Here is a 14,125-nt window from a genome sequence, read left to right on the forward strand (position 1 = left end):
TCAATTTAACATACATTTTGTGCTAAAATTTTTACAGACATTTCTGAACCATTCAAGTAAAACTGATTTTTGTTTCTATAAAGGAAGGTTAAAAAGTTCAAGTAACTCATTTTTATATTAAATAAGGAATAGGGAAAAACAGAGCAGATTACTCATTGTAAAAAAATGCTAAATTTCTATGGGCACAATAAATGAAATAAGAAAACAATCAAAGATCAACTGTGCTACAGCAGCTTGGTTAGGATAAGAATCATATAAGCCAGATTTACACCTGGTAGGAAAAAACATGGATGCTGCAGAATTATTATATATATTAACTTTTTCCATAGCTCAACCCTCTTTTCATCCAAAAAGACCACTGAAAACACAATCCTATTTATATCCACAAAAGAAAATGAGGTTAGAAAAACTGAACTGGTTACCTATGAAAGTCTGCTGGGCTTGAGGATTCCCCCCTACTCTCGGGGAGCATGAATGAGGATAGCTAGATGCATTAGCACCCATTTTCTTCAGTCACTCAGGCATTCCATCTGCTGGTTCTTCAGAGTATGATCCCAGAGGCCTTTACGGACTTTCAACCCTGGATCCAGGAGCCTCTTTTCATCCATTTCTTGATATGAAACAAAAATAATTTTATTGTTTCAAATGTATCTCAAATTGCACAGCTAAAAAAGAAAGTTATTGAAAACTTGGCTTTTATTTGCAATAATAATATACTGTCAAATTCACATGTAAAAATTTCAGAAAATGTAATTAAACAGCTAAATTTGACTTATGTATCAGTGCTACCTGCAATTTTGTGCCAGAAAATGTACCAATTATATACATTCTAAGAAAGCAAAAAGTACCATATCAGATTTATTCAGGCATTTTGCTGAAAGAGGGGGAAGGAAAGATAGTTCAAACTAAATTATCTCTAGGCTACTTGTTCTGTAACAATTTTGAGGAAATTATAATAAATACAGTGAGAAGACACAAGGAAAAACAAAAACTTTCATCTTTCCTCCCCATAAAAGTCCTGAAATAGAAACACTACTTTCTTTTACCTGATATTATGGCTTAGAAAGGATAGGGCAGTACCAGTAACAGATAATTTTAACAATTATAGGATAAATTCCACATTACGGAACCTTAACTCTCAGAGCTGCAAGCTGAAGATATAAGCACAAAAAGAAGAAATTCTAAGAGAGCAGAGTGTTCACAGGATACTTCTAAATCTTTATACCATCCAGATATATAAAATTTATTTGACCAAAAGCAATAATGGTTTAAGAGAAAACACAATTTAAAATCTATTATTGGAACTGTTAGGAAACCAGTCAGTAGGCAGTTAATATGGCCTCATAATGAAGGATGAAATTTTTTAACAGTTAAGAGTTAAACACAAATATCACAAAAACCCTGCTGGAAAATAGAACTATGTCAAGATTCTTGGCATTTATTTTCATTTCTGCTACATAGTGTAACCTTAGGAAATCAAATTTAAGAAAATCACTTAACATCTGTGCTTTCCTTCAATCTTTTCCCACTATAATCATATGGAAGTTCATTTATCTAATAAGCATAGAATTACCTGCCTACAGTGTTCAAGAGGAGACTGGGAAACTCTGCTAACTACATACTATGAGAAGTAGCAGTAACTTCAATCAAATCATATGCTCACGTGTAAATTTAATTTCCTATTTGAAATTTACCTACCATAGAACACAGCACATTAGACTTTTTGTATATATACATTATATATATTATATATAATGTAGAAATATATATGTATATATGTAACATATATATTATATATATAATGTAGAAAAGGCAATTTTTTGTGATTCATTTTTAATGCTGTCAATTTTTATAAAATAGAAACTAAATCTGCTTGTGTTAATTTCAGTTCAAACTTCAAAAAACCGTAAGTTTAAATAACGGGCTTCCCTCATGGCTCAGTCAGTAAAGAATCCATCAGCAATGCAGGAGATCACCTGCAATGCAGAAGACCGGGATTCAATCCCTGGGTCAGGAAGATCCCTTGGGGAAGGAAATGGCAAGTCACTCCAGTATTTCTGCCTGGGAAATACCATGGAGAAAGGAGCCTGGTGGGCTATAATCCATGCGGTCGCAAGAGTCAGAAACGACTTAGCAACTAAACTACCACCACTACCAAAGTCTGATTAATAAATCTTAATTTTTGAATTCCTTAAAAGCTTCAAGATTCTATTGCATTTTTACTGGTTCTTTAGGAGAAAACAGGCTTTCTTAAAAAAATAATACAAATCAACTTGTTTACAAAACAGATTCACAGACACAGAAAACAAATTATGGTTATCAAAGGGGAAGGGGAGGGATAAAGGCTTAACAGATACACACTACTATATACAAAATAGATAAACAACACGGATTTATTCTGTAGCACAGGGAACTATATTCAGTATCTTGTAATAACCTATAATGGAAAGGAATCTGAAGGTGTACACCTGGAACTGGCACAATGCTGTCAATCAACTATAAATATTACAACAAAAAAGAAAAAACAGGATCCCGGAAGCCAAGTTTGTGGTCTTATTTTCAAGTCAAGTCCTATTCTCAGTCACTAAAAATTTTTATTTAAAACATAGAAACAGCATCAGCAATCCTATGCAAACAAAGAAGTCTGAAATATACTAAGAAAAAAATCCAGAGTAAAAATATGCAAAATAAAAGCCTTTATCAAAACGAGAAAAAAAAAAGATTAAAAAGACAAGCTCTGAATATGGACGTACTGGTGGATGATGGAAAGTGCTGGTAAAGCGTCACTCCTACAGTAGCCCTCTCACTTCCATCTTTACTCATTCTTGAAGTTCCACGTTGCTTCATTTTGTTGTTTTGCTTTTGATTTCTGATGACTGCAGAGTAAACTCACTAACACAGAACAAAGTATGCTGAAGAAGCAAACCAAGAGCGGAGACTTGGGTCCAGATGAAGAAAAGCCGGAGTGTCTACAGAAATGGACAAAGGTAACCTGCTCTCACTCCATCTCATAAATAAGATGAAGTTGACTATTCTCTCATCTGTGTGTGCATGTGCACATGTGTGCACACACACGAAAAGTATCTTCATCAGAGAATTTTGCAAAGTTTGCAGGGACAGAAAACATTTTTGCACTGGTCTGAGATTTAAACCAGGCCAAAAATGATTAAAAAAAAAAAAAAAGCTCAATTTTATGATTAGCACAATTAGACACTCTATAAGGTATCCCCAGAAAGGTTAGAAAACCTCACCAGCCCCAATGAAGACAAAAGAACACCCCGAAAACACCAGAGAAGTCATAGCTGAGATACTGATGCTTGGCCATTTGCCACTATAATTAGCACCAGAAGGACAGCTGGGGTCTCGGATGAAGTGACTAGAGATAAAAAAGTCTTCAGGACTTAGGGACAGTGTCTCTTCCTGGCAGCTCCAAGTCAATGGAAATCGCCTTCAAGATGAACTGCTTTGGGTGACATTCATATCTCCTATTAGAGCTCTGATACTAAAGTACATAGGCCTTGGAAAGACTTGATGGGAGAGACTTTTTCTGGATCAGATATAATCCTTAAATCCCTCCTGCGTCCCCAATCCCAAATCCCAGGAGTCACTAAAGTTACTAAAGCCATATTTCTCGAAATTCTCAGGAAACAATTTCTTAGGTAACCAAAAACTCATGCCAAATGGAACACAGTATCTTGTTATTTATTTCTTCATTGAATCTGCTGCCTTTACGCTGGAAGTGAGAGTCAGTCACAGTCTTAAAACTCTTCAGGGATATTTTCATTCTGGGCAAGCTTTGATTGTCTCCTACATAAAACAGGATGAAACGTAACCTTTGGATGATAGACAGGAAAGGGAAAGGGAGGGCCTCAGGGACTGGGAGAGGCCCACAGGATGCAAATGGTCCTAGAAAGCTGATAAATCATTTTCCCAGAATCACCTTTCTGGGAGAGCTCCTGCTAATAGTTGACATGACCAATCTCAATCAGAGGATCCAACTGGCTTAAAATAAGCTTCCGTGATTGTAGCATATCCAACTATGGGAGAAAAAAGTCATGCTGAATGCAGCAGAGAAAATTTACAACCCAATGAAAAAGAATTGAAAACGAAAATCAACCTCTCCCCTAAAACCCCCCTCCCCGCAAAATCCCTAGGCCAGCATTTCCAAAGAGTTTTCCCAATGTTTTAGAAAATGCAGAGTTAAACAAAGCTTTACTTTTCCCTACTTCAGAACTTTTTTTAGAATCTTTGATGTGCGAAGGTGCACTGTGAACCTCCAAAAGGAAGTATTCAGCTTAATCTAAAGGAGCCCTTTTGCCCCACAAAGCAGTAAAACAGACTTGCATAACACACTTGGAAAACTCTGACCTTTGCCATAAAAATATGTTTTTACCTTTTAGGCTGCAGACAGAACAATGAGTGTCAGGTACAGTAAGTCTTGTACCTGAAAGCCTTCAAGTTTGTGAACTTTCAAAGATGCAAATATGTGTTCCATCACCACTAGGCACGAGTGAAACTGTGCCTTGCCTCCCATTTCCTATTGCCATCTATCCTTGGGCTCTACCGTCTCCCGCCTCCTGTCCCTCCACCAGTCGGGACTCTTCTTGCCTGTTCACTTGATGCCAGCCTCTGTATGCCAGCTGTTGTACTGTGCCATTGTGCTTTTCAAGGTACTATACTTTAAGATTAAAAATGCTTTATTTTTGTGTTTGTTTTCTATGTAGTATCTGTGTGAAAAGTATTATAAACCTATTCCATATTCCAGTACAGTACTATATAGCTGATTGTGTCAGTTGGGTACCTAGGTTAACTTGTTGGACTTAATGAACAAACTGGACTTACAAAGGTGCTTTTACTGCATCTGAGATAGTTCTCTCTCATAACTAATTTATCACTTACATGGGATAAGTACATTTAACGTCTATGAATCTCAGTTTTTATAAACCAAAGTTGAGATGTATGGGCCAGATGTATAAAATAAGTCAAAACAGGGTTCCTAAAATTCACTGAAGTGTAAGACTTATTGATTTGTAAAATGAGGATGGGGAAGGGAGTTATTTCTATATTAAATGTTATTGTTTCAATGAAAAAAAAAGGGCAACCGAATTTTGAATTTTAAACATGTTTTCCACTTAGTCTGATTATTAGGTATAATTATAGAAGAACAGGAACGTGGGACACATGTGACTGTGAAAAACAATTCATAATTAAGAAGAAATGCAAAACTATAGTAATATTTCACTTCTGTCAGATCTAAGAGAACTACATCATTCAAATCAGGATACATGAGAGTGAAAAAGGGTACCACCCAGGCCTAAGGAGGCAAAGCTGGATGAATGATAGCTTCTATAGTCAAATCTCACATTTGTAGAGCAGCTAGAAAAAAAGTTTAAAAAGAAAAAAACAAAACCTAAAAGTTAAAAGAATACGATTTCCTATGTCCATTCTCATTCCCAAGCATGTTTTACCCAAAATAACAGCTATCATTTATATACCAAACTCTGTTTAGAGCATTTATATGTATTAAACCCACTTGGTTCTCCAAATACCTCTTAGATAGAACCTTCAGTTCTATCCTCGGAGACATAAGAACAACAAAGCAAAAAGACTCTGAACAGTACGTCAGAAGCAGTCAGCAAGACCTTTGCCTTTTGCTGCTGCTAAGTCGCTTCAGTCGTGTCCGACTCTGTGCAACCCCACAGATGGCAGCCCACCAGGCTCCCCCGTCCCTGGGATTCTCCAGGCAAGAACACTGGAGTGGGTTGCCACCTCCTTCTCCAATGCATGAAAGTGCAAAGTGAAAGTGAAGTCACTCAGTTGTGTCCGACTTTGTGCGACCCCATGGACTGCAGCCTACCAGGCTCCTCCATCTGTGGGATTTTCCAGGCTAGAGTACTGGAGTGGGGTGCCATTGCCTTCTCTGTTGCCTTTTGAAGGCATCTTTAAATGGATAAGATCAAAGTGGAAGGGGGTTTAGGCCCTTGTCTGGGTCTCTAGCAGAGGTTAAGTGAGACCCAAGAGGGCAAGCTGGACCAGAGCAGCTTAGCTCAGCTATCCCCAACAGCAAAGCTTCTGTTGTCTTCTTCTTAGCAATAAACTGTACTCCCCCTAACTAAGGCAGCTCTAGAAGCAGCAGGATAAATTTTCACTAGCAGGTAGGAATAAGGGCATATAAACAGAGTTTGGAAATGATTATGAAGCCCTCCAAGAACTTGCTCAATCAACTTTTATGGTAAATGGTGCTGTTTGGAACTTTTGTGTTCACAGTAGGAAGACTAGTTTTGAGCCAGGCACACAGTATTTGAGTGAATGAGTGAAATCACTTTTCTAACTGGGGACAACCGTTTTCACTGCTGGTTTAGTGGGCTTCCCTGGTGGCTCAGATGGTAAAGAATCTGCCTGCAAGGCAGGCGATCTGGGTTTGATTCCTGGATTCGGAAGATCCCCTGGAGAAGGAAATGGCAACCCACGCCAGTATTCTCGTCTGGAGAATCCCATGGACAGAGGAGCCTGGCGGCTCCAGTCCATGGGGTCGTAAGAGTCGGACATGACTGAGCAACTAGCACTTAGTGCTGTACAGAGAAGCAGCTCTGGATGATACGGAGAAGGCAATGACAAGTCTGAGTCTAGATAGGAACCTACAGAGGATCAGTAGAGAACTATAGCTGAAATCAGAGAACATGTTCAAAGCAACTGAATTTGAAGAAAAAACATGGAATTTCTCATTAACTTCACTCAAAGACAGTTTAGATTTTCTGACACCAACTCAGTGAATGTTAAAAAGCAAAATACAAGGGCATATTTCTTGTTGATGAGTTTCTCGGGGCTCCCCTGGAAAATCTGGAGAAGAAAGAAAACGTCCTGGTGAAGCTGACAGTGAGCCTGACACTATGGCTACACACGGAGAAGAAAAGAATAAGAACAAACCAGAAACAGGAACGCAACCCTCAAAGGCCCCCTCATCCAGGGCAGTCTCCATGAGGACATCAAGTGCTTAACTGTAACTTCTGATTATCAGGAGAATCAGCATGTGAATGGTCCTAGGAATTATTCAAGTTCTTATAAATAGGAGGATAATAATGGTTTAGGGGCTGGAGTTAATTTTGTACTAAAATTCTATTTTTCCTCCCATCACCCAGAGTAGAAGAGTCTGAACAGATATGAGGGAAAACCCACTAGTTTATATTTTCAGCCAAGAGTAAGGTATATACAATGTTGCCCTCGCCTTAATAATGATCACTCATGCCATTCTGATAGGCTTCTGCCCATAATACCTCTGATATTCACAGACTCTTTGTTAGGATGTCAAATGAAGAGGTATTTCTCCTAAAAGTCTCCTGAAGTTCATAGTTAGAAACAATCTTGCAGACATAAGTCCTAGTAAAGAAGTAGGAACTTCTCAAACTGTAGGTCTGAGGATGAACAAGTTTTAAGACACCTCCATTATGAAAGACCCCTCTTACAGAGACAACAACACCTCGTAGGTAAAGTGAGAAGTAGAAAGTCAGACAAAACTCTTCCCTTCCTAAGGATTTTATGAGGCCTTTCTTGGATAAATGATAAACTATTTTCCCCTTTCTTTCCTCAACCCCACTGCTTATCCTGTGCTACTTGTAGCTGAAATGCTAGACGAGAATATTACAGTCCAAACAAATTAGACCAGAACACAAATTCTAGGTCCTGTTTATGTAATACAAGTCTGCATCTTAAAAACACTATTTTGCATTTGTTTAGGGCATCTATAACAAAACACTAAGACAACCCAGATGAAGCCTTTATCACAGAACACATAGTAAACGCGTACCTAATTGGTGAGGGAGGTGGTGGAAAGGAAGAAGTGGGAAGATGATAAAGTCTACTTTGCAATGTGGCTGGCAATGCTGTGAACCAAGAAGAAACACAGGACAAGCGATTTGTGGGTGACTTGGGAGTAATAAGGATAATGGGCTTGAGGTCCCAGAAAGACATACCAGGGAAGACATAATGCAAACAGAGAATACATTAAAGGAGAAATCTATAAACAAGAGTTTCCTAATACAGTTGACCTTCTGTATCCACAGGTTCTGCATCTGCAGATTGACCCAACTGTAGATAGAAACTGTTAAGAAAAAAAAATTCCAGAAAGTTCCAAAAAGCAAAACTTGAATTGTACACATGTTCTCAACTATTTACATGGCATTTATACTGTATTAGTTATTATAAGTAATCCAGAGATGGTCTCAAGTATATGGGGGATACGTACATGTTATATGCAAGTCCTATGCTATTTTATGTACGGGACTTGAGCATCCACGGATTTCTGTATGTGTGAGCATCCTGTAATCCACCCCCCCGGATACTGAGGGATGACTATGATATTTTCACTGCTCTAGCGGCTTGAATTAGCAAGTTTACAGTGCTTGAATGAAACACTCACATCGTCTACTAAAGAAGTAGGAAAGGCTGCTCTGGAAAAACAGGTAACCGTATCACTTCTACCTGTATTTAGCACTTAATTCTGCCTCAGTACTGCTCTCACCTCAGTACTTCCCCACCTAACATGGAAGTTACTGTAGGGGCAGAAAGTGTCTCGTTTCTGTTTGGGTTGATGTAAACTGGATTTAAGTATTTATGCTTATTATCATATATATTTGTTTGATTTGTGGTTATCTAGCACATTAATCTGGAGAAGGAAATGGCAACCCACTCCAGTATTCTTGCCTGGAGAATCCCAGGGACCGAGGAGCCTGGTGGGCTGCCGTCTATGGGGTCGCACAGAGTCGGACACGACTGAAGTGACTTAGCAGCAGCAGCAGAGGCTTAACACTTGAACATACAATACAGCATTATCTCAATATAATTCATCTACTTCTGATGGAAGGTATCATTTATAAACATCCTGTCAATGTTTGCAAAAGATAACAAAGAGTCTTAGAACAACAGAAGGACTAATATTATGTGATGCTACTTATATGAGGTATGTAAAGTAGTTAAAGTCACAGAGACAGAAAGAATAATGGGGGTTGCCAGGGGCTGGAGAGCCACTGGTGAAAATGAAAAGGTCTGGAGATGGATGGTGGCGGCTGCACAACAGTGTGAATGTACACTCACAACTGGTTAAAACAGTAAATGCTCTGTTACCTGTATCTTTAATCATAACTTTTGAAAAGTAACTGGAAAAAAGACCCACTAAGACAGGAAAGCAATGACATGAGTTCCCCCTCTTTACATTCTCTAATGACTGTAGCAGAAGTATCTTCTAACAGGGATAAATAGTTCACAAAACACTTTTCCACACATGAAGTCATTTTATTCTCATATCAAGTCTTCAATGTCGAGAGGACAGGTTTCATCCTCTCATCTCTGAATGAGGCAGTTAAGGTAGAAACACAAAGCGACTTATCTAAAGTAAAATACTGGGTTGGCCCCAAAATTTTATCCATATAGTAAAATGGCAAAGCCAAAACTAGATACCAGTCATTCTGATCCCTAATCTAGTGTTTTTCCCCTCAACAAGGAAGCATCTCAAAAGTCCTCGGTCCTGTATCAACCTTTCTGATGGGAACAGCCATGTCTTCCTTATGCTTCTTTACATCTAACTGCACTGTTGATTTTGTTACGGTTCTTAAACTGTTAAATTTCCTACTTTATCACCCAACTATGGTTAAAGGACAGATCTTAAATTAATCTCTAGTGCTTTGCATTGTTGGTGAACAATAAAAAAGTTTCCTGATTGTGGATTACACTCCATGAATATCAAACCCCTTAGCATGCAAACACCAAAGACAATTACAACTATGGTTTTCTATTTTCACTTCTTATCACTTGTTTTTTCCTCCTGCGCAGCAGTTACTTTTGCAGTTTCTGTAATAAAGGAAAGAAAAACAACAAAAGTAGAGAGACTAGGAAGACAAAGCTCAACAATTACCAATTTGTAGCAGTCTTGTATCACTATATCCCAACCCTCTTTCTACCTAATCTCTCTGGATTATTTAGAAGCAAATTCCAGACAGCATATTATTTCATCTATAAATACTTCCTTATGAATCTCTAGAAGAAAGGATACAAGAGAGCTTGTAGTACTATGATCGCATCTAAAATCATGAACAATAATTCCTCAGTACGAACTTCCCAGGACAGTGCTGACATTTCCATCACTGGTTTATTTTTTCTTAAGTTTGTTTGAATCAGGATCCAAATAAGGCCCATGCATTGTGACTGAATGACTATGTCTCTTAAATTTCCTTTAAAAGGTCCCTCCACAGCCCTTTCCCCCTTGCAGTTTTATTTTTATTATTGAAGAAATCAGGTTATTTGGTTGTTTCCCATAGTCTGAATTTGCCAAATGTATCACTATGGTGTACCTTAACATGTTTTTCTGATCCTTGTAATTATAGTAATTGACAGATCTAATAACTTAATCACGGAGAAGGCGATGGCACCCTACTCCAGTACTCTTGCCTGGAAAATCCTGTGGATGGAGGAGCCTGGTGGGCTTCAGTCCATGGGGTCTCGAAGAGTCGGACATGACTGAGTGACTTCACTTTCACTTTTCACTTTCATGCACTGGAGAAGGAAATGGCAACCCACTCCAGTGTTCTTGCCTGGAGAATCCCAGGGACGGGGGAGCCTGCTAGGCTGCCGTCTGTGGGGTCGCACAGAGTCGGACACGACTGAAGCGACTTACGAGCAACGAATTAATCAGATTTAGGGTCATTTTGGTACTTTTAAAGTTTGTCAAGATTGCTTCACAGGTAGTGATGTTTATTTCCAACATAGGTATCAAATGTCTAGTTCTCATTCTCAGTAATCACCAACTAGAGTTATTAATTCATTAGGGGTTGCAACATGGTAATATTCTATCACTCCTTCTTTATTCATTGGCTAAAACACTTTTGTAAGAGAAACTCATCCATCGACAATTCAGTTGTTTGCACAGAAAAGTCAGAATAAATGATTCTTTACCTTTATTTATTAATTTTCTTTGGCTTCAAAATCACTACAGTGACTGCAGCCATGAAATAAAAAGACTCTTGCTTCTTTCAAGGAAAGCTACGACAAACCTAAACAGCATATTAAAAAGCAAAGATATCACTTTTCCAACAAAGGTCTGCATAGTCAAAGTTATAGTTTTTCCAGTAGTCATGTACAGATGTGAGAGTCGGATCATAAAGAAGGTTGATGCCAAAGAATTGATGCTTTTGAAATGTGCTGGAGAAGACTCTTCAGAGTCCCTTGAACTGTAAGAAGATCAAACCAGTCAATCCCAAGGAAATCAACCCTGAATACTCGTTGGAAGGACCATCGTTGAAGCATACTTCGGCCACCTGACGCGAAGCGTCAACTCATTGGAAAAGATCTTGATGCTGGGGAAGACTGAAGGCAAAAGAAAAAGGGGGCAGCAAGGTGGTTAGATAGCATCACCAACTCAACGGACATGAATCTGAGCAAACTCCGGGAGACAGTGAAGGAGAGGGGAGCCTAGGAGTGCTGCAGTCCACGGGGCGGCAAAGTGTCAGGCATGACTTAGCAACTGAACAACTGATTTTCAAAACAATTAACATCCCAGCATTTCTCTAAAGATGATCAGCAAGTTAAAAACAATTATGTGTTCACAGATTTAGACATATTTGGTAGATTTCAATTATTTGTAGTTATCCCTACTGACACTCAGATTGGACAGTGGAAGCTTATTCAAATTAGCTCCCAAGACTTTGTAACCATAGTTAGTTGTCTCAGAGAGCTTCTTTGCTTTCTAGGGTTATACCTTATTCTAGGCATATCTTATCTTTTTCTTATCTTAGACCTGTAATCAGCCATCTATTTAAAGGAGCCCTAATTCCTTTCCTTTCAGTGGGAAATGGTTATTTAGAAACCACAATCTGGGTGCTAAGTGGTGCTGACTGCCTTTTTAGTACACAGAGCTAGGAAATGTCATATACACGTGTATATACATACACATACATACATGAGTATATACTGATGATTCTAATCCAAACTCAGGTTTAGAGAGTTTTCACTTAAATTTTATTAGTTGTACATCTGTTTCTCCTTTCTCGCATGCCAAAACCCTATTTTCAAAGCTCCCTTCGTAACTGTTCTTTTATCTCACAATATACACACAATAGCCAAGACTTAAAATGTTAACACTATCACCAGCAATATGATAAACAAAAATCTTTCTGAGGGGCAATTCTTTTTTACCCTCAGAATTACCCAACTCAAGATACCTATACATTACGATGTACGTAAGTCACTTGCAACAGTCTGCTTTGGGTGATTACATCACTAACTGGAAGTACACTTTTATTTCACTTTTGACTTTTAGGCACTATATTTTTAATTAATGTTGTTATATATGTCTGCAAAATGTTTAGATGAATCTAAAGTCAAAACCATAAAAAAAGACATCCTCAAAGACTAGTTGCTCTCCCTGTCTACTTTAACCTAGTCTCTCCCTATCCCACAGGTAACTTTAATAATATTTTTACATAATACCCTAAATTCCCTCTTTTTTGGCTACTATCCACTGGCTCCCTACTATAAGCAATACTGAAATTGCTAGTATCTTCTTCCTCCTATCTCAATCCTCCAGTATCTAATTTTAAGTAACACATTTATTTACAGTTGGTATCTACAAAGTAATCAGTGAACTTTTCTACTTTTCATATAGTCTTTCCACATATTTGATAATTAAGCTCTATCTATAGAATTTAACAATAAAGTACTACATACTGTCTCTCAATTTTACTTTACCAATAAAATTTTAATGTTCACCACCAATTCAAAATACTAGTTTAAGAGTGTTATTCAGAACACAAGTCCATAATCCTTTATCAGGTAGAAACCTTTGGAGCTAAATATATTCTAAAATTCAGACTCCTTTCCTTCTCTTTCTCCCTCTTTTAAAAGAAAATAATATGGTATATGAAATATTTACTGTATACTATGGAAACACCCCAGAGAAGTTTGTCATATTATCCCGTATTTTGCAAAATTATCATCCCCTATTTTGCAATAAAATACTCCCTGGTGGCTCAGATGGTAAAGCGTCTGTCTACAATGCAGGAGACCTGGGTTCGATCCCTGGGTCGGGAAGATTCCCTGGAGAAGGAAATGGCAACCCATTCCAGTACTCTTGCCTACAAAATCCCATGGACGGAGGAGCCTGGTGCAGGCTACTGCCCATGAGGTCGCAAAGAGTCGGACACGACTGAGCTACTTCACTTTCACATTAAATATTTAGACTAAGCTATGTTACTTCAGGTTAGGTTTTGTTGTCAAATGTATTCAGGTCATATTATCAGTGTTTGCCATTAAATGAGTCTCCCTAAAAAAAAAAAGGCTTTCAGTACTTTTAGAATTTCAAATTATAAATAAGACATTGTGGACCTGTGGTTAGTAGCTTAAGATCATGTCTAAAAACAGTACCACCAACAAAAAGACAAGTCAGAAAACATTTTTACTCACTTTAAATAAAGATATCTGTTAAACTGCATTTTATTATAAAATTAAATTGTGTTACTGCAAATAGAGATTATTTGTTCGAGTATGGCTTAGGAGCATCTTACTAAGCCCATGTGGCCTTTTTATAATACAACCTATTATAATTTAAAACAGCTTGTTAGTCTCCTGCTGCTACTCTTTTTTTCCTATTAAAAATGAATTCTTAAAAAGGATATTTTTAAAAGTACATCCCATTCCACCAGTCTATGCAACATTCTTTTAAGGATAACAATTAGAATTTTTAAAACTAGAAAATGAGGGGGAAAATGCTGATAAACGAGGTGAGTCTGGTCCTTAGAACTCTCACTATAGTGCAGATTCATACTATATATTCTTGGTATTCTTGATATTTCTCGTTATAAATCATTTCTTAAATAAAATGTCTGCTTTTTAATGCATATTCAGCATTGTCTGAAATATGTTAAGCTGTAGTTTTTCAAATGATTTTAAAAAGATAATCTTCAAGGAATCATGACCGTAGGAGTAATCACAAGGGAAACTACTGATCATCATTCTAAATAGGTTAAGAAAACCAAAACCAGTGAGAGAATGATTCAATGAGATACTAAGTTATTAGAAATAATGTTAAATGTAGCAATTTTCTCATTTATGAAAATTAAATGTACATTTAATCTTTGAA

At 37.6% G+C, this 14,125-nt stretch overlaps 1 protein-coding gene across 1 annotated transcript in view; it reads right to left on the bottom strand.

Annotated features, from left to right (window-relative positions):
* BTBD7 (BTB domain containing 7) overlaps positions 1-14,125 on the bottom strand; it is an 88,157-nt gene that overhangs the window by 56,451 nt on the left and 17,581 nt on the right. Inside the window, exon 2 of the mRNA XM_027522072.1 lies at positions 423-610. Coding sequence (XP_027377873.1) covers positions 423-504 — 82 coding nt within the window. The 5' untranslated portion in view covers positions 505-610. The remainder of the gene's footprint in view (positions 1-422; positions 611-14,125) is intronic.

Source organism: Bos indicus x Bos taurus, chromosome 21 (genome assembly GCF_003369695.1).
Source record: "Bos indicus x Bos taurus breed Angus x Brahman F1 hybrid chromosome 21, Bos_hybrid_MaternalHap_v2.0, whole genome shotgun sequence".
NCBI classification, from domain to species: domain Eukaryota; kingdom Metazoa; phylum Chordata; class Mammalia; order Artiodactyla; family Bovidae; genus Bos; species Bos indicus x Bos taurus.